We start from the raw sequence: 21562 nt of genomic DNA, 5'->3' as shown, positions 1-21562 counted from the left end.
CCAGAAATGGGATTTCTTTTGGTATTTTATTTGTATTTTTTTAATAATTTTTTAATGTTGAATATTAATTTAAGGAAGAAAAACTCACTAAATTCATTGAATTTTAGGGAGAAATATGAGCCATCTATAGTGATTGAATTGTGTTTATTAGGTTGAAAATTATCGAACTAGATTGAATTGTGTTTATTAGGTTGAAAATTATCGAACATTAAAGTGGGTAGCTGAATAGATTGTCAACATCGTACAAATATGATACACGGTTTATTTCAATATTTTTATATCACTCTGGTTTTACTCTCATATATCATTAATATTAGTATGTCGTGACAGACTTTTTCACATATAAACGTACTACACGTCTATTGCTGATACATTAACATGTGCTTTTACTTGCACCACAAGAAAGGCGTTAAAAATACCTTTACATCAACAACTCGAAGAACTCGAACTCAAAATCTTGCAGTTTGGACGTTGAAATGCATCAAGAGCCATCAAAATTTCAAACAAAGGCTAGTTAATTTGTTTGAACAAACTCGGCTATCTCATGAACTCAATATAGCCTCCAAGTTCCTATGTAGCTGAGTTTTGTGGATCAGTAGAGCATCTATTTCTCAGATGTCATTTGTTCATATTCAAGTATGATATGAACTCGTTACCTCAGATTCTTTCAACCCGTTCGTGTTCGGGTGCTCTCGAAAATGCAGTGAGTAGAGAAGACGACTATGAAGAATCAAATGAATGCTGCTTTGGCTCAGTTGTGTCGAAGAAATCGTTTCGAATGATTGAATGATTAGCTTCTCCTTCTCCTTTCCTTTCTTCGGCATTCCAAACAGTCTGAACATGGAGAACATTTTCTACCTGTGTTACTTGCTTGGAGCCTGCTGGGTGGTATTTTCAGGTCTTCCACTAGTATTTGGTGAAGCTTGTTATTCTCCTCCTTAAGCTCTTGAATAAGTTTCTGATGCATCATTACCTGCATAAAAAGACAAGTCCAAGTAAAATTTACAAACAAAACATGGTAGATTAACGAGGAGTTCCTCGTTGTAACAGCCCAAGCCCACCACTAGTAGATTTTGTCTGTTTTCGTCCGTTACGTATCACCGTCAGCCTCACGGTTTTAAAATACGTCTGTTAGGGAGAGGTTTCTACACTTTTATAAGGTATGCTTCGTTCCCCTCTCCAACCGATGTGAAATCTCACAATCTACCCTCTTTGGGGCCAGCGTCCTCGCTAGCACACTGCCTGATGACTGACTCTGATATCATTTGTAAAAGTCTAAGCCTATTGTTAGTAGATCTTGTCCGCTTTGGCCTGTTACGCATCACCGTCAACCTCACGGTTTTAAAACGTGCCTGTTAGGGATAGATTTCCACACCCTTATAAGGAATGTTTTGTTCCCATTTCTAACCGATGTAGGATCTCACAATCCACCTCCCATGGGGGCCAGCGTCCTCACTGGCACACCGCTCGATAGCTGAGTCTGATACCATTTATAAAAGCTCAAGTCCACCGCTAATAGATATTATCCGCTTTAGCCTATTACGTATCGTCGTTGGCCTCACGGTTTTAAAACGCGTCTACTAGAGAGAGGTTTTCACTCTCTTATAAGGAATGCTTTGTTACCCTCTCTAACCAATGTGGGATCTCACAATCCACCTCCCATGGGGGCCAGCGTCCTCACTAGCACACCGCTCGATGGCTGGCTCTGATACCATTTATAAAAGCTCAAGCCCACCGCTAGTAGATATTATCCGCTTTAGCCCATTACGTATCGTGTCAGCCTCACGGTTTTAAAACGCGTCTGCTAGAGAGAGGTTTCCACACTCTCGTTAGAAATGCTTTGTTCCTCTCTCCAACCAATGTGGGATCGCACAGTTGCTATTCGTAAACTCTCCATCCTAAAGATGAGAATGAAGTGAACGAAGTGGGAGGGAAAGCATATTCTTGAAAGCTAGCAAAGATTCATTAATCTAAACATTTCATTTCTTAAGCAATAACATTTAAATAGGAACTAGTTGGTCACTTGTGCTAGGAATAAACAAATTCAGAAGCTTAGTCAATACAGCCTAGTTCTTTCCATGATGCATCTCTAACAACGAAGTCAGCTCACATTTACTGGCCATTATAAAAGCTTACCATTTGAAAGAGACGGTTTTCGAGCCGTAGGCGTCCAACCTATAATGCAAGAAACATCAATCACGACTCCATAACAAGATCAATTCAGTGCAAGAAGTGTATTTAATGAGCAAACCACATCAAACATTCATTGTTTTTACAGGAGTTCGTCTTGTCTAGAACCGAAAACCGAGCATGTATTATCATACCTCATCCTGCAGTTCAGTATCCCCTCCTTTAAAAACAGGATTCTGCAAGAAACTGTCGATGACCTTTTCGGTTCGAGTTTCAAACGATCTGCTGCTCGATAGGTTTTGTGGGGCAGTTTCTGGCATTTCTTTTGCAAACTCTCTAATGCTTGCAACAGGATGCTTGTTAGCCGAAGCATTTGTTATGCTCATGGCAGATTGCAGTGATACCGGTACAGCGCTTTGACTAATTGCAAGATTAGGATTATTACCTAATTTTGTCACCATCTTCTCCATTGCTTGCTATCAGATTTGGGTTTCAAGCTTCAAATACGTGTATATAAGAAGTTGTAATGGGTAATATATCATGGATAAGAGGTCTGTGGCACCTACCATAACAGAAGATTGAACTTGTTGTAGAAATGAAGGCTTGATAGCTAGGCCTAACATTCAAGAAACTACGTGTCGGTTAAACAGACCAATACATGAACAAAAACTCGTAAACGACATATATGGTATTCAGAAGATATTTTTGGACATACCCACACCGAAACCATGACCAAAACCAACTCCACACCCAATGCCACCTTGGATGTTCTTAGCTCCTAATTTCCTGAGCTAACATGTGATATTTGAGAGAATTTCAATGGTCCAACATCTCATATAGCAAATAAAGAACACAAAATGCATAATGTCTAAAAGTTAGGACTCACAGAGTTATTTAAATGCCTGGTTACACCAGAAAGTGCCTCGGTTGCACCTCTCGTGGCACTCATTACTTCATTCATGACAGGTATTGCACCTGAAAATATATGAATATCGGTTTCATACGTTCGTATAGTAGCAAGACTGCCAGCAGACATGACCATGAACCAAGGAGCAAACATATATCTCAGGATTTGAAAAAGGAATTGATCGAGTGCATCTAGTTTTACTCAGCTCCACTCACAGCTAACCACAAACTTTATGGGACAACACCTAACCCTATGCCCTCCAACATGTTAGGAAACATATAATTTTAATGTTCTAAATAGATAGCTCCTATCGAGTTTGAATTTAACCACAACTCTAAAAAGAACAAAAAGAAAAAAATGCACCTCAGCTTCAATTGGTATTAGTTCCAACACTTCAAAATTTAAGGTTAAATTTGATGAAATTAAGATTTCAAATGAAACTTGAATCATCCAACTAATTACAAATATGTATTTAGAATCACAGGCTAATTTCTTGATCAGTCAGTGCGAAAGAGAAAGCTAATGAAAGAAACTAGTGGAGGCGAATGAAAGTCGATAATGGGGGAAAGAAAATTACCCATGTTTATGGGGCGCCCAACGCCGATACCGACGCCACAACCGACGCCGAACCCTGTAAATATCTGACCCACCTTCAAAGTAAAGGGATTCTCCATTCGGATTCCTCGAAATTGCCCTCTCTCGGAGGTCACTGTGCCCTTACTTTCTGAGACAATTCTAGCTTCCATTCTTCAACGAGCTTCAATCTTTGGACACTGCAAGTTTTTCAGCGTTTTCGAAGGTCGCTAGGTGGGAAGATGCAAGCGAACATAAAGCTTCTCGCTATCTTCAGTGGGCTTCTTCAGGTGGGCTTTCATATGCGACCTTAAACCGCTCGGCCCATGAAGCTTTTGCTGTTTGGTTCAACAAGCTACCATTTTTCCTCTCTTTTCTCCCGGGAAAGTTCCATTTCTAAGCACGACTCTTCTCAATCTCCACCACTTGTTTGCGTGGCCAATCGAGTCCTAAAATCACTAAGAATCTGAAAAATAATGTCTCTCCTCCTCTCCTTGATTGTCATAAATCAGTTCTAGAAACAAGCTACCATGGCTATGGCTTCTTCTTCACCGTCTGTGTTGCTCAAGTCTCCCATTTCACCATCGCTAGCTCTCCATTTTCATGGCGGAGAATTCCCCAAGAGCCAACCGTGGATTCGAGCTCGACCCAGAACTAAATTTTACTGTAGAGATGTGGTCAGTGCTCGATCAGAGGTCAGGAGGGAAGACATAGTTATAGTTGGAGGAGGGATTGCTGGTCTTGCCACTGCTTTGTCTCTTCACCGGTAGGTTCTAATTTCAAAACGAAACTTCATACCTTTTAGTTTAAATGCAAATGGGTTTATTCGAATGCTTGAGGCTTTGAAATTTCAGGCTTGGAGTTAGGACATTGGTACTCGAGCAAGCCGAATCACTTAGAACTAGTGGAACTTCACTGACCCTTTTCAAAAACGGGTGGCGTGTGTTGGATGCAATTGGGGTTGGAAATGTTCTCAGGACCCAATTTCTTGAAATTCAAGGGTATGTTCTAGTTTTTCTTGGTGTTTTTCTTGGTGTTGAACTCCCAATAATGATAAGGAGTGTAATAATGATATTAAACTATGTTAGCCAGACCCAGCTAACTTGTGATAACTCAATTGATTAAGACATATACATTCGATCGAAACATCATCAAAGGTTTGTCCTTCACCCCACGACAAGTAAATGAAATTGCAATCAGTTTGAATGCAGATTCCATGGTTTGATAGCATATTGAATCACTGTTAAGTTTGAACGGGTAGATTATCTTATATTTGGCCTATAAACTATGAGACTGGGTTTGGTTTGAACTCATCTCACACACTCCAAGTTTTTTGGAGAGGAAAATGTAGAAAAGGAAAAAGGATGTTATCTTAGATATGTGAGACCTCTGTCAAAAGTTTTTGAACTTCCACTGAAATTGTTTATATACCAGCATTGCAGGATGGTAGTTAAGTCAGAGGAAGGAAAGCAGCTACGCTCCTTCACGTTTAAGGACGAAGACGAAAGGTGCCTTGTTTTTCTATCTTTTATGCTTATGGAACTGAATCAAAAGTGTGAAATTCCACCTCGGATGGAGAGGGGAACGAAACATTTCCTATAAGGGTGTGGAAACCTCTCCTTAGTAGACACATTTTAAAACCGTGAGGCTGACGGCAATACGTAACGGGCCAAAGCAGACAATATCTGCTAGTAGTGGTCTTGAGATGTTACAAAAAGTGAGTTGTACATTAACATTTTCCCTACTAAGAAAGGGTTTCGTTGTTTTTTCCTCGCTTTCGCCTTTGACTGTGAAGGGATTGAGACAAGTTTAATCGTTGCAAACCGTGTTTCAACAGCCAAGAAGTACGGGCCGTGGAAAGGAGAACACTGCTGGAAACTCTGGCCTCTCAGCTTCCTGCAGGAACAATTCAGTTTTCCTCTAAGCTTGAAGGCATTCAAAGAACTGATCAAGATGAAGTCAAGTTGGAACTTGTAGATGGCTCACAGTTAATGGCAAAGGTTATTCAATCTTCAAACTTCAAGAGAATCAACTTAATTTCGTTTTAGCAGTATAGTATCCTAGTGTTTGATTCTTTGGTGAATTGGATGTTGTTTTCTGCTTGATATCACTGTCAAACAGATTGTCATTGGTTGTGATGGCATTCGATCTCCCATAGCTCGGTGGATGGGATTTTCCGAGCCGAATTACGTAGGGCATTGCGCGTTTCGTGGGCTTGCATATTATCCCAATGGACAGCCACATGAGCCAAAAGTGAACTATATCTATGGAAAGGGGTTGCGAGCTGGTTATGTTCCAGTTTCAGCTACAAAAGTTTACTGGTTTGTCTGCTACAACAGCTCATCTCCAGGTTTGCATTTCTCACTCCCATTCCTCGAACTCGATTCATAGCACTTATATCTGTTAAAAGTTACCATATTTTCGGTATCCGATCGATAGGGTCGACATATTAAACTCAGATCAAAATTGGTGGTGTCTCACATTGCAGGACCAAAAATCACAGATCCAGCTGTTCTAAAGCAGCAAGCGAAAGAACTGGTAAAAAACTGGCCATCTGAGCTACTAAACATCATGGACACAACCCCGGAGGACACGTTAATCCGAACACCCCTCGTAGACCGATGGCTTTGGCCTGCAGTCAGCCCGCCCGCTTCATCGGGGAGAGTGGTCCTGGTTGGAGATGCCTGGCATCCGATGACTCCAAATCTAGGACAAGGAGCATGCTGTGCATTAGAAGATGCAGTGGTTCTAGCAAGAAAGCTGGCCACTGCACTCAAGTCGGATGCACCTTCTGTTGAAGAAGCTCTGAGGTCGTATGGAACCGAAAGATGGCCTCGAGTGTTCCCGCTCACCGTTCGAGCCAATGTGGTTGGATCGGCTCTGCAGTGGGACAACCCAGTTGTTTGTTCTGTGAGAAACAATGTTGTCATTCCCAAACTGGTTAGGCTTGGACCTCTGCTAGAGCATACCAATTTTGAATGTAATGCTTTGTGAGTACATAATTTTATAGGCATTAATTGATTACTATTAAATTTTAAGGATGTAATTTTTTTTATTTTTAAATTGAAATATTAATATTAATTTTATCTCGGGTAAATTACAGGTTTATATTGAAAAATTATTAGTCCTTAAAAAAAATTAAAATAATTCTCAAATTAAAAAATCGTCAAGTATGTCTTCGAATTTTGAAAATATTTCTAAATATGTTTTAAAATTTAAATACCAATAAACACAAAATAAAAATGAATGGAATTTTCCACTAAACTACAAAGCGACGTCGTTTCGGATAGAAAGTTTTTTCTTTTCACCTAGGCATGTTATTATTCTCCCAAACAATAGAAAGAAACAAACGAAAATAACTAACACAACAATAATAATATTTTTGTATAAATACACGTGGCAAATTCGCTGTGTTGCCACGTCATCAAACGTATTGGCCACCTGGGTTCACTTAGTTCACGACATTTTCGGGTATTTATAAAGCACGCGCCCGGCGCCCCCCCTCCCCTTCTCCCTTCATTTCTTCGATTTCTCCTTTCTCTCGTTCGTTTTCTCTCTCTCTCTCTCTCCCCTTTTCTCCGGCGACTGATCTTCCTCCGGTCAAGTTTTCGCCGGCAGGTCCTCTCATCAAATCGATCTCTTCAGATATAATTATAGCCGGTATCTGATTAGCCATGAATCCAGAATAGTAAGCTCTATTTTCTTTGTGTTCTTTTTTACCCTTGCGTTTCTTTGAGTTGAATTTGTCATTTGGAAGCCTTTGTTTTTATGTTGTTTTTGTGTTTTTTTTGCTGAATTAGGTTAGATCTGGTTGATGAGGAAGATGGAACTTTTTAAAGAAACGTTTTGTGTTTTGTAGCTTAATTAATTGAGGTTTTTTAGATGGCGTTGCTCTTTGTTGTGATTTGGTTGAAATCGGGGTGATCGATTGGAGATCTCAATTTATTTACCGTTGTGAAAAAAAAAAGGACCCTGTTAATTTCGTGTTGCTTCTCGAAATGATTGGAGGTGTTTGAATGTGAATTTGGTTGTCGATATTGATGTTCAGCATGTAATATCAGCTTGAATTTCTGAAGGGCTACGTAACTCGTTGGGTTCTTATTTTATTTCGAGTATTTCTAAAATCTAATTGTTTGGTTTCTTCATAATCCTTGAGGAGTGTTATATATGCATTATTTTACGTAATCGACTTTTGATGTTTAGTATTAACTATTTAACAGTTGGGAATACTGTGAAAATTTTTACTCCTTCGTTCTTGCATCTGCAGTGACTATTTGTTTAAGCTTCTGCTTATCGGAGACTCGGGAGTTGGAAAATCATGTCTTCTACTGAGGTTTGCTGTAAGTTTTCAGGATTGATTCTCTCCCGATAATCTTCTTTCTTCCTCACTCTTTTTTCCTTTTGTTTTCTGTCGAGAATAGAAGATGCATCTCTAATTAATAGTATAAATTGTTTTGCCATACCAAATGAGCTAAGAACAGTTACTGTGACTAAAGTGCGTACTCATGCTCTTCAAACTGTCTGTTCTTTGTTGAATACCATCCAAAGTTTATCTTTGACTCAGATAAGGAGTCTCTTCCCAACAGTTAACACCTCATCGTTTTTAATGTTTTTTGCCCCTCCCTTTCTTATATATACAACAGAATTTGATTCCTTTCCTTTTAAGTTGGCCATAAATATGTTCATGCAGAATGATGTTTATTTAAGTCACTCTTAAAATACGATAAATAAGCTGTTCACAGTGATTAGTTATTGTTATATTTTATAGAAATTTCTCATTATGTGTAATAGAGATTCACATAAATTTTGCATTGGTTGAGAATTTTGAGTCCCTGTCAATTGACGTTTATTGAGGTTGTTATAAAGCACGCAGTTGTGGATATATCCACTTGTTCCTCATTTAATTCCTTCTTTCTTTGAAACAGGATGATTCGTATCTGGATAGCTACATTAGCACAATTGGAGTTGACTTTGTAAGCTTCCACCACTATTTGGTTTTCTTTACAGATGACTATTACATGAATATTTACAGTTCTAACGCTTCGATTAAATTTTTACTTGTAGAAAATCCGTACTGTGGAACAGGATGGAAAGACCATTAAACTTCAAATTGTAAGATTGAATCTTATAATTGTCCTTGCTTTAATCTAAGCTTTAGGATTGTTACTTGTCTAACCTTTTTTTTTCCTTTTTCTCTTACTTTCTTTCTTCCTTTCTATTCTAGAACATGCTGTTTTTTTCTGTAGGAATGGATAAAATTTAACAGCTGACCTTCTCTTTCTCTATTTTAGAAGGGGAAAATGGGAGGGTTGTTCAATTTTATTGCAAGTGCACAAGTCATTCATATTTTCTTAATATTGCTTGTTGAAGAAGTTTTCAGTGGTTATTTTTGGCCTTTTCTCTGTTAATTGGTAATTTTGATTGTCGATTGTAGTGGGACACTGCCGGTCAAGAACGTTTTAGAACAATTACTAGCAGTTACTACCGTGGAGCTCATGGCATTATTGTAATTCCTACACTCTCTTCGTTGTTCACTTCTATTTCCTGATTTTGTCCATCTCCCTAAAGTAAAGCCTGCTTGAATGCAATGCTCTGCTATGTAGGTCGTGTATGATGTTACAGATCAGGATAGCTTCAATAATGTTAAGCAATGGTTGAATGAAATAGATCGATATGCAAGCGAAAATGTGAACAAGCTTCTGGTTGGTAATAAATGTGACCTCACTGCAAATAAGGTCGTCTCTTATGAGACAGCTAAGGTAGTAAATCAAGTTGGGTTTCTTTTGATAAATTATAATTTGGATGTTGAATATGAATGAGAAGATTAAAATTTGATAGTGATTCATAACCTTAACTTTTCTAAGGCTTTTGCGGATGAAATTGGGATTCCATTCATGGAGACAAGCGCTAAAAGCGCCACCAATGTGGAAGAGGCTTTTATGGCCATGGCTGCTGAAATAAAGAACAGGTATAAATACTAGGAACTTTTCTGATTACATAAACCTATTTTTATGGTAAAGGCTGCTCCAAACATCTGAATCTCTTATCATACCAAATCGCAGATGAGACAGCCCACAAGCTTACTCTTTTTTCTATTATTATTATTTTTATTATTATTATTATATTCATGAGTCTCAGTTACACAACTCAAAATTATTAAATCTTGTTAGATAACCACCATGGTCAATGATCACTAGGCTATCATAGGCTGATAAGTTCCGAGTGTATGATCCGTAGTTGGGAGGAAACCAAGTTCGGACCTTGAGCCTAACCTACCTTCTAGTGCTATGGTCTTTCACTAGATATCACGGAGAGGTAGATAGGAAGTGGTGAACCGCCTCTTCCAACTTCTACCTCCATTCTATAATCTATACCCCTCCACCATCAGCAGCTCTATACCCTGACTTGACCTTGAGGTGGCTAGATTCCTTGTCTTTGCTGCCCTTTTTACATGATTTGAAAGTCTTGGGGTTCATTTGGTATAGGATGGCGACACAGCCAATGAACAATGCAAGGCCACCAACCGTGAATATTCGAGGACAACCTGTGAATCAGAAAGGTGGTTGCTGCTCTTCTTGAAGATGCGTGGTCCTTATTGAATGGTGACTGATGGTGATGTTTATGTGTATGGACGGTGACGTGTAAAACTAGTCGTCTCTCTCTCTCTCTCACTCTATGCTTTTGGTATGAAAAGATTTGTCGGTCAAGATTTGCCTTTTCTTTTCTTCTCTCGCCTTTTGTCGTCAGCACGTTAACACTTCCATTCTTTCAAATATATTTGTTTCTGGATCAACATTATTCAGCTGTAAAATTTAGATATCAATGAACAGTAGTGTTTGCTTCATTTCCTTCGCTATTATTATTCATTCATTCATAATCATATATATCTCATTGACATGAAATTTCTTTTTTTAGTCCTGTTGCAGGGTATTCCTGTTTTGTAGTTTGAGAGAGTTCTTAGAAATGGTATATTGCAATTAGTTNAGTTAGAAGCACAGGCAAGTGAAATTTAGAGATCATTATTTTGAGTGTGTTTTTAGATAAAGAATTGGTCATTTTGATTTCTGCATTTATCTATCGTTTTTAATTGTCTAAATTTAGTTTTAGTATTTCCAATAAGCCTTCCCATAAGCCTTAAAATGTCAGTTTAATTTTTTCTATAGAAACATTTTAATAAGAATTTCATTCAATAGGGACTTCCAAACTTTGATCTAAACATAAATAAATGACAATTCTTCCTTTCATTTTCATTTCAAATCTTATCCACATTTTAGCTTTTGTCTTTTTTTTATGTATTTGGGACTCTCTTCAATCGTCACTTTAGTTAATGTCGTTTCGTTTAAAGAACAAAGGTGGTCAGGATAGCGAACTCCCGTCTCTCAATCTAGTTTGAAAAATCGATATACAAAAAGAAAAAAAGAATTCCGTTGCCGGGACTTGAACCCGGGTCTTTCGGGTGAGAGCCGAATATCCTGACCAACTAGACTACAACGGATTTTTATTCACAATTCATTGCCTTTTAATTTTATTATCAATTAAATATTTTTTAAACTTTTAGCCTAGTTGTTTGATTCCGGCTTGGGATGATTAGAACTCCAAAGAAGGTCAAAGAAGGTAGGGAAGAAAAGACACACAATGAATTGAATAAAGATGGCCGGCAAGGTAAAGATAGAGCTTTCACACATAGTTTTGAATTCAGTGCAAGGCTAGCTCTCATTCATATAGTATATGCTTGAAAGCAGTCTGTCTTTAGGGGACCTTGTGATTTACCTCGCGTCCTATCTACATACATACTTGTCTAGTTCCGAGTGGTATGACCAATAAAATCTAAATCATTCTACCAATAAAATCTTAACCAAACATTTCATAGTCACTCTTATTTATTCTGTCGGTCGACGAGAAAGGCCATTTTGCAACCTAACTTTATGCGCCTGATTTTCTTCTCCTATGCGTACGTCTCGAGAATCTTTGATTAATCAACGCATGGGTAGGTGTTAAGACGCTTGTTTCGGTTCCTAATCCATTTTTAGGAAGTTTTAGGATACATGGCAGGTTTTGGAGAGTTTTAGGCAAGTTTGTTTGTAGGTTTTAAGGGCTGGCTCGACACTTAGAGAGCTCTTTTGAAACTTCAATCTCAAAAAGGAAAAGTGGGATTTATAATTCACATTGATGATTTGATTGAAATGTTTGATCGTGTACCGATACTTTTTTTTTTTTGAATGCTCAGTAAAATTCAAATACATATACATGCATGTAGTATAGTTACATAATGAATGGTCATCACATCATCAATCAGATACCTCTAATCTTCACTTCCTGAACGTTATATGAATATAACCCACATACCAAAACAGTAAAAGTTCATCACAAAACTTCAAAATTTTCAAAAGTTATGAGCACCTTCGGAATGTTCATGGTCTAATGATTTTGCAGACAGCATTCCTTTTCATTTAAAACAAAACAGCCATTTTGAAGGAACAAGAAAATAGAGAAAGAGAGGGCAAAAGAATGGCAAAATTTGAAAACTAAAATAATAATAATAATAATAATAAACATCCTTCAACAAAATCAAAATTGATGCATAACTTAGGACGACTGAGACATAACATCCAAGATATACACTACATAGAAGCAGAGCATTAGAGGGAGTTTCAGAATCCTGTTGGTTGTTGTAACTCAAAAATCCCGATCTGATATCTCAAGAAACTTAAAAATGTAGTGACAAAATAGATTTTAGAGTCGTAAATCCTCACTTAGCACTCAACGAAGGGAACTGCCCTGGATCTTCAATGGAGGGGGCTGCCACATTCATTCTGTTGCTACCGTTGCCACCGTTGCCGTTATTGAGCCCACCTCTTGAGCCTCGCCCACGGCCCCTACCACGTCCACCGGGGCTATAGTACCTCTCACCTTTAGCAGGCTTCAGGAACTCAGTTATGGTCACAGACTACAAACCAAAAACAATTACTTGAATTAGTTCAGGAAATATCAAGTGTATGAAGAACACGGATTCAAGATAAACTATGGTTGGCCCGAGTGGAAACACCATATACATGAACCACTAGGCACTTGAATACTAATGAACGAAAATTTAGAGTAGCTCAAAACTGCATAAGTAAATCTAGACCAACATTTGTAAGTTGCATACCAAATGAACATATGCAAACAAATGCCAAGAAAATATCATTCGTAACCACAAAACCCATCAATAATTGAAGTATTGACAATGCAAAGAAAACAATTCAGTTTAATTTCTGACATGTAATTAATTAAGACCAGACAGTTATGAGTTGCCGGAAGAACAATACAATGCATACCTTCTTAGCTTTCTCCTCCTTGTCAGCATTATCTTTGCGTTTATCCTTATCAGCACCCTGACAATAAAAATGTGTACAGTTAACAACAAAAGCAAAGCTAAAGATGGAATCGCGAGAGTAAAATGGGAGAAGCCCTCACCAATTTAGCAAAGATTTCATCATTAGTTTTCTTGCTGGAAATCTGCTGCATGTTCTCCAACTCTTCATCAATTTCAGCCTTCCTCAACTCAGTCTTTGCCAACAGTTTCCTACTCTCTTCACGGAGCTTCTCATACTCTTTGAGAGTCATTTCCTGTAAAAAGATAGAAGAAACAGATTATATGGCCAATTGACATGGCATACTAACCAATATATCAATACTTCAAGTAAGATGTCCTACCTTGTCCTCAGGTTCCTTCTCTTCTGGTTCCTTCACAGCCTCCTCTTTGTTGCTGTCGTTGACATCGCCATCCTCTCCCAATTGTTGCTCTGATGCAATAATCTTCTCATTTTCAGCAACAGGCTCTTCCACATCCCTTGAAATTCACAAGTCAAGTAAAGACAAGTTCAGCATTATCAAATCAGATAATTTTTCAAAATTGGACAAGGGAAACTTACGGGGAAATTTCTTCACCAGGAGCTCCCCAGTTCCTACGGCCAGCCCCATCACGCTTGTACTCATTTCTAAATCAAAAGGCTACCAGGGTAAGATAAATACAAAAACAAATTTATAGGAAATTATTGAAACAGGAACTAGTATTTTGAGCAAAGAATTTACTAACCCACGTCCAGTTCCACTTCGGCGTTCATATAATCTTCGAGGTCGTTCCCCTTCCTCTGTTTCCCCATTGCTGAAGCCACCACGACGAGGACCACGAAAAGAGCCATAGGATGCACCATAACCACGCTTCTCAGCTTCCTTTTCACCATCCTCAGTTGGCTGGTATCGATCGGAGAACCCATTCCTGCCACCATTTTCATTATTGGCCGAGTCCCTGTTGAATCCTCCACCACCACCACGTCCTCGTCCATAGCCACGCCCACCTCCACGACCACGGCTATTTTCATTCTTTGCCTCCCTTACTGGTCATAAACAAAAATAGAGTCAAAATAATGTACAAAGTACATTTCATCAATGAATGTAGTAGCCATACTAAAAAAATAATACCCATGTCCCCTAATTCATAAGCTCTTTAACAGAAATAAAATCAACACTGTAACTTACAACAATACTAATTAAAAGTACTGTAATACTGACTTTCAATATGAATACCTCTTTCCATGTACCAGGTCCTGCTCAGGCAGTTATTTGGCATGGCATAAGGGAATTAAGTTAATTATACCAACGAAGGAAGCATAAAGAGTATACTATCTATGTAATATCAACAACAACGTAATTACCTATTTTATTAGATCGTACACCACATTCTAAAAGATTTGCTTAATCCTTGAGATAAATGGTTTTTAATATTCTAGTCCCTTCATTGAATGATTTAATTTAAGACGTTTAATTTACCTGTAGCATGTAAAAGCAAGCCAGAAATTTAAAGACGAATAGTTAGAACAATCAATATTTTTCAAATCAATCTAAATCAGATATGTCATATATCATTAAAAAAATCATTAACCACAGAAGAATAACAAAACTAGGCTATACCAGTCAATCGTATAGATCGAATGAACTATAATTTAGGCAATAAGTTCAATCCACAAGAAACAAATAACAAACAATGGAACCAGAGGAACTTCAATACATCCATACAAACATTATGACCGCATTGCAAACAAACCCACCAACTACCACTAATAACAACAAATCCAAAAAAAATGACCAAACATCACATGGATGACAAAACCATAAGCAAACAAATCGAAAAGCTCATTGTTCCTTATTCACATCCAAACAAGAGTACAAGTCGATGAACAAGACCCACCAGCCTGAGCAGGAGGAAGAGGCTTGGAAGGAAGCTTAGCCGCTTTCGCAGGCTGAGCCGGAGCCGGTGCCTTTTTGGAAGGCGGCACCGGAGCGGACCGCTGAGCTGAGGCGAGCTGATTAGGGTCCTCGTTGTCGTCGTCGACCAAGAGATCAAAAGGGTTCATGGTTGCCATGTCGTGATTGAACAGCAACTCGACGAACTACACAGCTAAAATCAACCTTCCAGTCGAAAACTCTCAGAAATTACTGAAAGCAATCCATAAAGATAAAGAACAGTTGAAGTTACAGAATTGGACTTGAGAGAAAAAAATCAGTGAACTCAAAACAGTGAAGAGAGTCTGATGAATTGGACAACTGAAAGAAACCCTAACCACTACGGCAGAAGATGAGATGAGAATAAACCCAATCTTAAAAACCCTAGTGTAAATAATCCTCTACGTCAATTCTATTTCATATTTATACGCTCCATATTTTCATTGGCCAAATATTACTTTATAATATTAAAAAATATATATCTTTTACTTTATTCCTAATTTCTTAATTTCACCCTTCTTACAATTTATATATTGGTATTTTTTTTTAATAAAATTTGGTAAAACTACAAGATACAATTTAGAAAAAGATTAAGAAAATAGAAAATAAATAATAAAGATTTTGTAATGATGTATTTTATTCGTTAATTGACGTATAATTTCATTCCTTTTTTATTTATTAACATCAAAATAATAAAAATAATATAATTAAACAAAATTTTAACTGGGCCTTTATTGGGCCTATTTGGGCCTCGGTCTATTCTACCTATTCTAATTTCGCCTATATATATAAATAATTTTAATTTTATTCATTTAAATATTATTTTAGATTTTTTATTCCACATCTATTTAGTTATTTTTTTACCTATTATCGACTTCCACAATTTGTTCCATGTTATACAAATTATTTATTTATATATAATAATTTTGTTATGGACTAAAATATAATTATATATAATGTAAGAAATATACCATCATTCATTCCATTTTTTATGACCTCTCTCTATATTGCATTTAATTTTTATATAAATCTATACTATAATGGCTAAGAATTAGGGTGACATATTAGATGTTAGAGCTAGTCAAAATTGCATTGCATTAAACAAATTAAAACATACAAAAATATGAGTTAGACAAACCACACATTAAATGCTATATAGTTACGACTCAAATCAAATACACCATTTTCAAACCTAAACCTTAGCTACTAAGTTTTCAAAATCTAACACATTAAATGATAACAAACTCTATTTATTAACATATTTAATATTAAAATTATATTTAGTCTCTTCAATTCATTACATAAATTATAAAGCTCGTTAAGAATATTTAATACTAAATTATAGTTACCCTACCATTTAGCTGTGATTTAGCTGCGGTGATCCTTTCAAAACATTTTAAACTTTGAACTCCATTTAGAAGGAGCTAACGCTTTAGGACGTTAGTTTTGAGCATAAAGATTCTATATATCTATAGGATCATATGCAATCACATTATTTAGAGAAGTAGTATATTTATGAAACATAAAGATTCAAATCTTTAGTATATAGTACGAGTTATTGAATTTGATATGTTAATGTGACACTCGAGTAAATAAATGGTACATGAATGAATCACGGTCACATATAAATAAAAAAACAATCTTAAAAGTAGGATGGATAAGAAACTCTTGAAAATTATTGTCATACCAAAAAATACAGTATTTTTCGATTTGGTAGCTCAAATTTATGAACTTTGTGGTTAAGCGTGCTTGAGATGATCTCCATTCTTAAAAGTAACGAGTAAGTAACGTACCTTATTGTAGGAGAGTATCAGAACTATTAGTGACGATTTCGAATTCTGAATCCTGATCTGACTTCCCATACACGAAAAAGAGGTAGGGCTGTTATTTACTATGTTTCCTTCCTCACCGACTTCAAAATTGAAATGGACAATGAAAAAATGAAACTAAATGCAAATTCAGAGTTGAAAAGAAAAGGCCTCTCCCACTGCCCCGTATTGTCTCAGCCCATAGCCGGTGCCGACATCGGCGGCGGCCGCGTCTCTGCTCCGTCGTGAAGACTTTCAAAAGCCTCTAACAACCGTTTTTAATTATATGGGATGCCTGTTAGTATAATTACAAAGCAAACCCACCTCCAACTCCTTAAATTGATTTTGCTAGACCTCATTTATTTGTGTTTTTTTGTTAGATATTTATGTTAACTAATAAACTAATAAAAAGAAATTTAATTAAACTCTTAACCAATTTATATATGTTTTTGGAATAACACTACATTTCATTATTGGTATTTATATTTATGAGTTATTATTCGATTATATATATATATATATATATTACATATTTATACAAAATATAAAAGCAATATATTAATGTGTAACTACGTGGATATATATGGACATGTCGACATATAATTTCCTTCTTTTAAATTTATTGAAAATTTGATTATCAATCTATTTAATTATTTGTTTTTTTAGCGACACATTTTTTTTATTGTTAAATTATCTATTAAATTCATCACACCAATCTATTATAATTTAAAGTTCAATTAAACAAGGCAAGTTAATTAAGTTTCAACAAAAAATATATTGGAAATATTTAGTTTTTTGTTTAATTAATATTTAATAAAAGTCATGACCTCTTCTAGAACATTAATCAAACTAATTGATGTGATAAGACTCCCAACTATTACCAACTTTTTTAGCTCATAAAATCAAAAACTTCTAAATTAGATTTTTAAATAATAAAATTTAATTATTTTGATATGATAGCTTCTAGAAGCTAAGTTTTTTTTCGTTATAATAATTAAAGAAGTGTCTAGTTGAGATCATGATGTGAACAAAAATTTAATTATTTTGATATGTTTGAATTTAAAATTAAGAATATTAATGATGTGATTTATCGTGTTAGGATTATAATAAGAAATAAGAGAAAAAAATAAAAAGATGATTTTCCAACCAATAATAGGATTATAATAAAATCGAAGATAAAAATAAGTAATTTAAATTTATATAATATACAAAATCTATAATGTTAGAGAATTTGAAAATAGGACCGAAATAGTACGTCTAATCAAGTTAGAGATAAACGAACACTGTTCAATTACCATATATATTTTAATAATTTGAGAATTAAAATGGTCGGACCAATAGAATAACGCTCTATTGACAAATGACATGTTTTTCATTAATATATCTTGACACGATTTTTATAAACGTGAATCTTAAAGAAAGTGTAAGTATATTAGCGACCAATTCAAATATTGCGACCGTGTCTTTAATTCTATGGTCTTTTAAATATATATTTTTTCTAATTTTGAATAAAGATATCAGATAATTAAAATGAAGCTAATTTTAATACAATATTAATTTTGATTTAATTAACTAAGCGGACACTTCATTAATTAATGGACGGTGACACTACATACACACGAAAACTATACATTTATGAAATGTCAATATGTCTTATTCAAGTTTGGTAACGGATATGATGTATTTATAATTGTGGGCTAAATATATTTATTATTTTATAATGGGAAGTTTATAGTTTTATTATTATTATTATTTTAATTTGTATAATTTTAAGGGTTTTTGTTTAGATTTATTTATATATTCAAGCAAAATAAATGATTTATTGAAGCAAAATATGGACACGTTCCTTCATCACTCTGATGGTCCTAAATACAAGTAGGGAGACACGTTCAACAATGTGCTGATAGTTCTAAATACGAGCAAGAGGGCACGTTCAATAATATTTGATGGTCCTAAATACGAGTAGAGAGATACATCTAGTAATGTTCGATGGTCCTAAATATGAGTAGGGAGACACATCTAGCAATATATGATGGTCCTAACTACGAGTAGGGAGACATATCTAGCGCAACACTTGCAATTGCGCCATGTATAGCAAATTTAAAATTATATGACATGCATTGTGGTTTATGGATATCATGTGACACGATCATGTTATTTACTAATATTTAAGAGTAAAAACTATTCTCATAGACCAATATGAATATGTCTAGCATGCTTTGTCATTACTCACGTGCATCTTAGAATTTTTTTGAATATAATAGGATGATATTGACGGGTGACGATTGTTATTATGATTGTTATTATGGTAATTATTATTATCACTACTTTGGTTCCAATGAATAGAACAATCCATGCCTATTATTAATTTAACTTTTTTAAATTACATAAAAATATAATATATTGTTCTAATTTTTGTTTATTTTAAATTTTAATACACATGTAATAATAGTAATAATAATCTGTGTTATAACCCGCTTAGTCTGATCATAAAATTGTCAGATAAAGGCGAGAAAAAAAGATTTTGTGTCGACAGTTACAAGAAAAAAGGGATAAAATTTACAAAAAAGTCCTCGAAATGATGAAATTTGGATGAAATCAGGAGGGACTAGGCAAGCACCCTGAGGTTTGCAGCTCTGGATTCAGCCCCAAATCCTTCACCTTACTCATGTACAATTTCTTCACATTCCCCTTCTGGTCTTGCATTAATCGCGCCAAACTCCGTTTTGCATTTGGCCTGAACGGACATTTGGACGACAAGAATCCGTCCACTAAATGCAAATACGCCTCCAAATCATGGCAGCAAGCCACGTCAGCGTTGGGTTTAAGGTACGGCGACATTTTTGTATCCACTCGCAGCTCTGTTCCGACATGTGAATACGTCACCGGTGGAACTTGCGTTATCACGTCTTGTGAGTTTACAATTCGCAATACTTTCACGTTTCTTGATTCAATTCGATTTGCAAAGCTTTTGTTTCCCACGCGCGGTCCGCCGAATGAAAACACCGCCACCGGAGGAATTTCCGGCGAACAAACACTGATCTCATCTGCCATTAGTACAGCCAATGCTGCACCCAAACTGTGTCCGGTTACGGTGATACTTAATGTTTCTCCTCTGTAGAGCTCTGTTAATCGTTTAATTTCCTCCACCACTGATTCCGATAAGCTTTTGACATGGGCTCCGGCGGTTTTGTATAGGCTGAGAAATCCGCACTCGACTTTTGAATCTTCGTCGGTGGTGGTGTTGTTGTCGGCGGGGATTTTGATTTGATAAGCTCTGAAATTTTCGGCCCATTCAAGACATGTCGCGGTGCCACGGAGGGCGATGACGATATCGCGCCGCCCCATACGGGCAATTTCACGGCGGTCGTCGCAAACGGCGACGTATCCAACCCAACTGGACCGTTGGGTCATCCAGCTGATATCCGGAGCTACCTCATCCACCCAACCGGGTAGACCAACTGATGCCGTGGCATAGAGACTTTTTGTAACTTTATAAGACCTATCTAAAAGCGCCACGTGGTGAGGGAGTGGGGCCTCGTTGGGTGACGTGGCGGGGTTTGAATAAAAAGACTGATATGCAGCTTGTACGAACTCGCCGTACCGGACGACTTCACGGCGTAGATTTTCATCAAGCGGGTCGAGTAAACCGGACCAATTATTGCAGCCGTGGTACTCGCGCCACCGCTGACCGAGCGAGCTTTTTGGTGAATACTCGACCGTTTTCGAGAGTAACTGGTGCAGCCGGTTGAGGTTTTTCGGCGACATATCCTCGGCCGCCTTTCTCCCCGGCCAGATTCTGGCTAGGTTCAAGTCTTGTAAAAGCCCCTTTCCTTTAATGGGTATGGATCCTTTGTTGGGGTCCTTGTGAACCGGTTCCGGCTCCAACATAGTAGGCGGATCGGTTTTCTTCAGCAACTTATCCAAGTTTGCCAGATGCCGGCGAGTGACATCAAACGGCGCCGCCGTCTTACGGGAATTAGAAATCTTGGCCGCCGACGGGTTCAACGGCGAGATTTGGTACTTGAAACTGGACTGGCAGAGCTGAAAGCCGGAGAGATTTTGGGGCGGAATTGTGGAGGTGATTAATTGCATAGTTGAGAACCAGGGATGAAGATTTTGAATACAAATTAAATTGAATGGAAATTGAGGAGGAGATTAATATATAGTTCGGGGCTGGGGAAATGCCATTGATTTAGAGGGAAATTACAAGATATGCCATTAACGAAAATAAATAATAATAATTGTTAGAAAAAAATAAGGTGTGTTTCATTCAGATACTAAAGAGGGCGAAAGGGATTCCTTAAAGTCTGCAATTGATGAAGCGTGTTTTTGTTTAAACCCGTATTTTCGTGTGTTTACTCGGACTACTCTTTTATTATTATTTTTTTTTTTCTTTTTTTACTTTCTTTAAATTACAAATTTGTTATAAAAAAATAATTAATTTTTTTTAACAAAGAGTGTTAAAATATTCTATAAATAGTCAATTTTAATATTTTTTTAAGACCTTTTTTAATCCAAATACTTATTTATCATGCCATAAAAACTATTTTTTTAAGTCTACATTATTTGATGCTTTCATTTATTTAATTTTGTAAACGTTTAATTTCAATTTAATAAATTTTTAAAAAAATTTATACTTTTAAATACTCTGAAAAATTAAATTTGTAATTCTAAAAGTTGAGATACTAAATTTGTAATTTAACCATTTTTTTTTATTTGAATTTAAAAAATCCTAATGATATGGGAAAATAATTATTTCTGGGTTAAATTATAAATGAGTCCATATAACTGGACAAAGTTATAATTTGGAAGTTCTTTCTTATATTAATTCATAAGTGTTTGGTTAAAAAAAGTTTTTTTTTTTTTTTTTTTTTTT

The 21562-nt window shown here is 36.3% G+C and overlaps 5 protein-coding genes and 1 non-coding gene across 7 annotated transcripts; 2 read left to right on the top strand and 4 right to left on the bottom strand.

Annotated features, from left to right (window-relative positions):
• Nucleotides 1-239: 239 nt before the first annotated feature.
• LOC111785166 lies at nt 240-3875 on the bottom strand. Its single transcript, XM_023665624.1, has 7 exons — nt 3615-3875; nt 3017-3105; nt 2846-2921; nt 2697-2746; nt 2325-2606; nt 2137-2175; nt 240-973 (listed from the first exon to the last, which is right to left on the bottom strand). The coding sequence occupies exons 1-7, from the start codon at nt 3781-3783 to the stop codon at nt 791-793; spliced, it is 888 nt and encodes a 295-aa protein (XP_023521392.1). The 5' UTR covers nt 3784-3875; the 3' UTR covers nt 240-790.
• A 168-nt stretch (nt 3876-4043) lies between these two features.
• Nucleotides 4044-6664, top strand: LOC111785165 (monooxygenase 2-like). 2 transcript variants are annotated; one of them, XM_023665622.1, is made up of 6 exons: nt 4044-4376; nt 4465-4611; nt 5053-5118; nt 5448-5610; nt 5732-5960; nt 6099-6664. In XM_023665622.1, the coding sequence occupies exons 1-6, from the start codon at nt 4141-4143 to the stop codon at nt 6602-6604; spliced, it is 1347 nt and encodes a 448-aa protein (XP_023521390.1). In that variant the 5' UTR covers nt 4044-4140; the 3' UTR covers nt 6605-6664. The 2 variants fall into 2 exon arrangements, with proteins under 2 accessions (XP_023521390.1, XP_023521391.1); XM_023665623.1 differs by lacking the exon at nt 4044-4376 and having other exon boundaries at nt 4475-4611; nt 5045-5118.
• A 504-nt stretch (nt 6665-7168) lies between these two features.
• On the top strand, nt 7169-10454 carry LOC111785161 (ras-related protein RABD2c; the record flags this gene model as incomplete). Its single annotated transcript, XM_023665619.1, is given in 8 exon segments — nt 7169-7298; nt 7878-7950; nt 8536-8583; nt 8675-8722; nt 9045-9116; nt 9214-9369; nt 9475-9578; nt 10096-10454. Coding segments are annotated over 8 exon segments (609 nt in total). The 3' UTR covers nt 10190-10454.
• A 578-nt stretch (nt 10455-11032) lies between these two features.
• On the bottom strand, nt 11033-11105 carry TRNAE-CUC. Its single transcript has one exon. It is a non-coding gene; the product is annotated as a tRNA-Glu (tRNA).
• A 1028-nt stretch (nt 11106-12133) lies between these two features.
• LOC111785160 (RGG repeats nuclear RNA binding protein A-like) lies at nt 12134-15230 on the bottom strand. The gene is made up of 7 exons (XM_023665618.1): nt 14841-15230; nt 13689-13989; nt 13525-13590; nt 13307-13442; nt 13067-13219; nt 12928-12984; nt 12134-12557 (listed from the first exon to the last, which is right to left on the bottom strand). Exons 1-7 carry the CDS (start codon nt 15013-15015, stop codon nt 12360-12362), a joined length of 1086 nt encoding a protein of 361 aa, XP_023521386.1. The 5' UTR covers nt 15016-15230; the 3' UTR covers nt 12134-12359.
• A 4038-nt stretch (nt 15231-19268) lies between these two features.
• LOC111785164 (phospholipase A1-Ibeta2, chloroplastic-like) lies at nt 19269-20778 on the bottom strand. Its single transcript, XM_023665621.1, has one exon. It carries the CDS (start codon nt 20776-20778, stop codon nt 19282-19284), a length of 1497 nt encoding a protein of 498 aa, XP_023521389.1. The 3' UTR covers nt 19269-19281.
• Nucleotides 20779-21562: the final 784 nt, after the last annotated feature.

The sequence above is a fragment of the Cucurbita pepo genome, unplaced genomic scaffold (assembly GCF_002806865.2).
Source record: "Cucurbita pepo subsp. pepo cultivar mu-cu-16 unplaced genomic scaffold, ASM280686v2 Cp4.1_scaffold000390, whole genome shotgun sequence".
NCBI classification, from domain to species: Eukaryota; Viridiplantae; Streptophyta; class Magnoliopsida; order Cucurbitales; family Cucurbitaceae; genus Cucurbita; species Cucurbita pepo.
The sequence above is the reverse complement of the archived record's forward strand: the minus strand, read 5'-3'. Positions and strand labels throughout refer to the sequence as shown.

What these genes read in the sequence shown, in the direction of transcription:
- LOC111785164 (XM_023665621.1), bottom strand. Translation starts at nt 20,778, where the DNA reads ATGCAATTAATCACCTCCACAATTCCGCCCCAAAATCTCTCCGGCTTT.
- LOC111785166 (XM_023665624.1), bottom strand. Translation starts at nt 3,783, where the DNA reads ATGGAAGCTAGAATTGTCTCAGAAAGTAAGGGCACAGTGACCTCCGAG. An exon ending in TGGGCGCCCCATAAACATGG is followed by an intron (nt 3,106 to 3,614) that starts GTAATTTTCTTT and finishes ATATATTTTCAG; the next exon opens with GTGCAATACCTGTCATGAAT. An exon ending in AAAACCGTCTCTTTCAAATG is followed by an intron (nt 974 to 2,136) that starts GTAAGCTTTTAT and finishes CTTTTTATGCAG; the next exon opens with GTAATGATGCATCAGAAACT.
- LOC111785160 (XM_023665618.1), bottom strand. Translation starts at nt 15,015, where the DNA reads ATGGCAACCATGAACCCTTTTGATCTCTTGGTCGACGACGACAACGAG. An exon ending in TCTTCCTCCTGCTCAGGCTG is followed by an intron (nt 13,990 to 14,840) that starts GTGGGTCTTGTT and finishes GTTTATGACCAG; the next exon opens with TAAGGGAGGCAAAGAATGAA. An exon ending in CGAAGTGGAACTGGACGTGG is followed by an intron (nt 13,591 to 13,688) that starts GTTAGTAAATTC and finishes CTTTTGATTTAG; the next exon opens with AAATGAGTACAAGCGTGATG.
- LOC111785165 (XM_023665622.1), top strand. Translation starts at nt 4,141, where the DNA reads ATGGCTATGGCTTCTTCTTCACCGTCTGTGTTGCTCAAGTCTCCCATT. An exon ending in CAATTTCTTGAAATTCAAGG is followed by an intron (nt 4,612 to 5,052) that starts GTATGTTCTAGT and finishes CCAGCATTGCAG; the next exon opens with GATGGTAGTTAAGTCAGAGG. An exon ending in TTTAAGGACGAAGACGAAAG is followed by an intron (nt 5,119 to 5,447) that starts GTGCCTTGTTTT and finishes GTGTTTCAACAG; the next exon opens with CCAAGAAGTACGGGCCGTGG.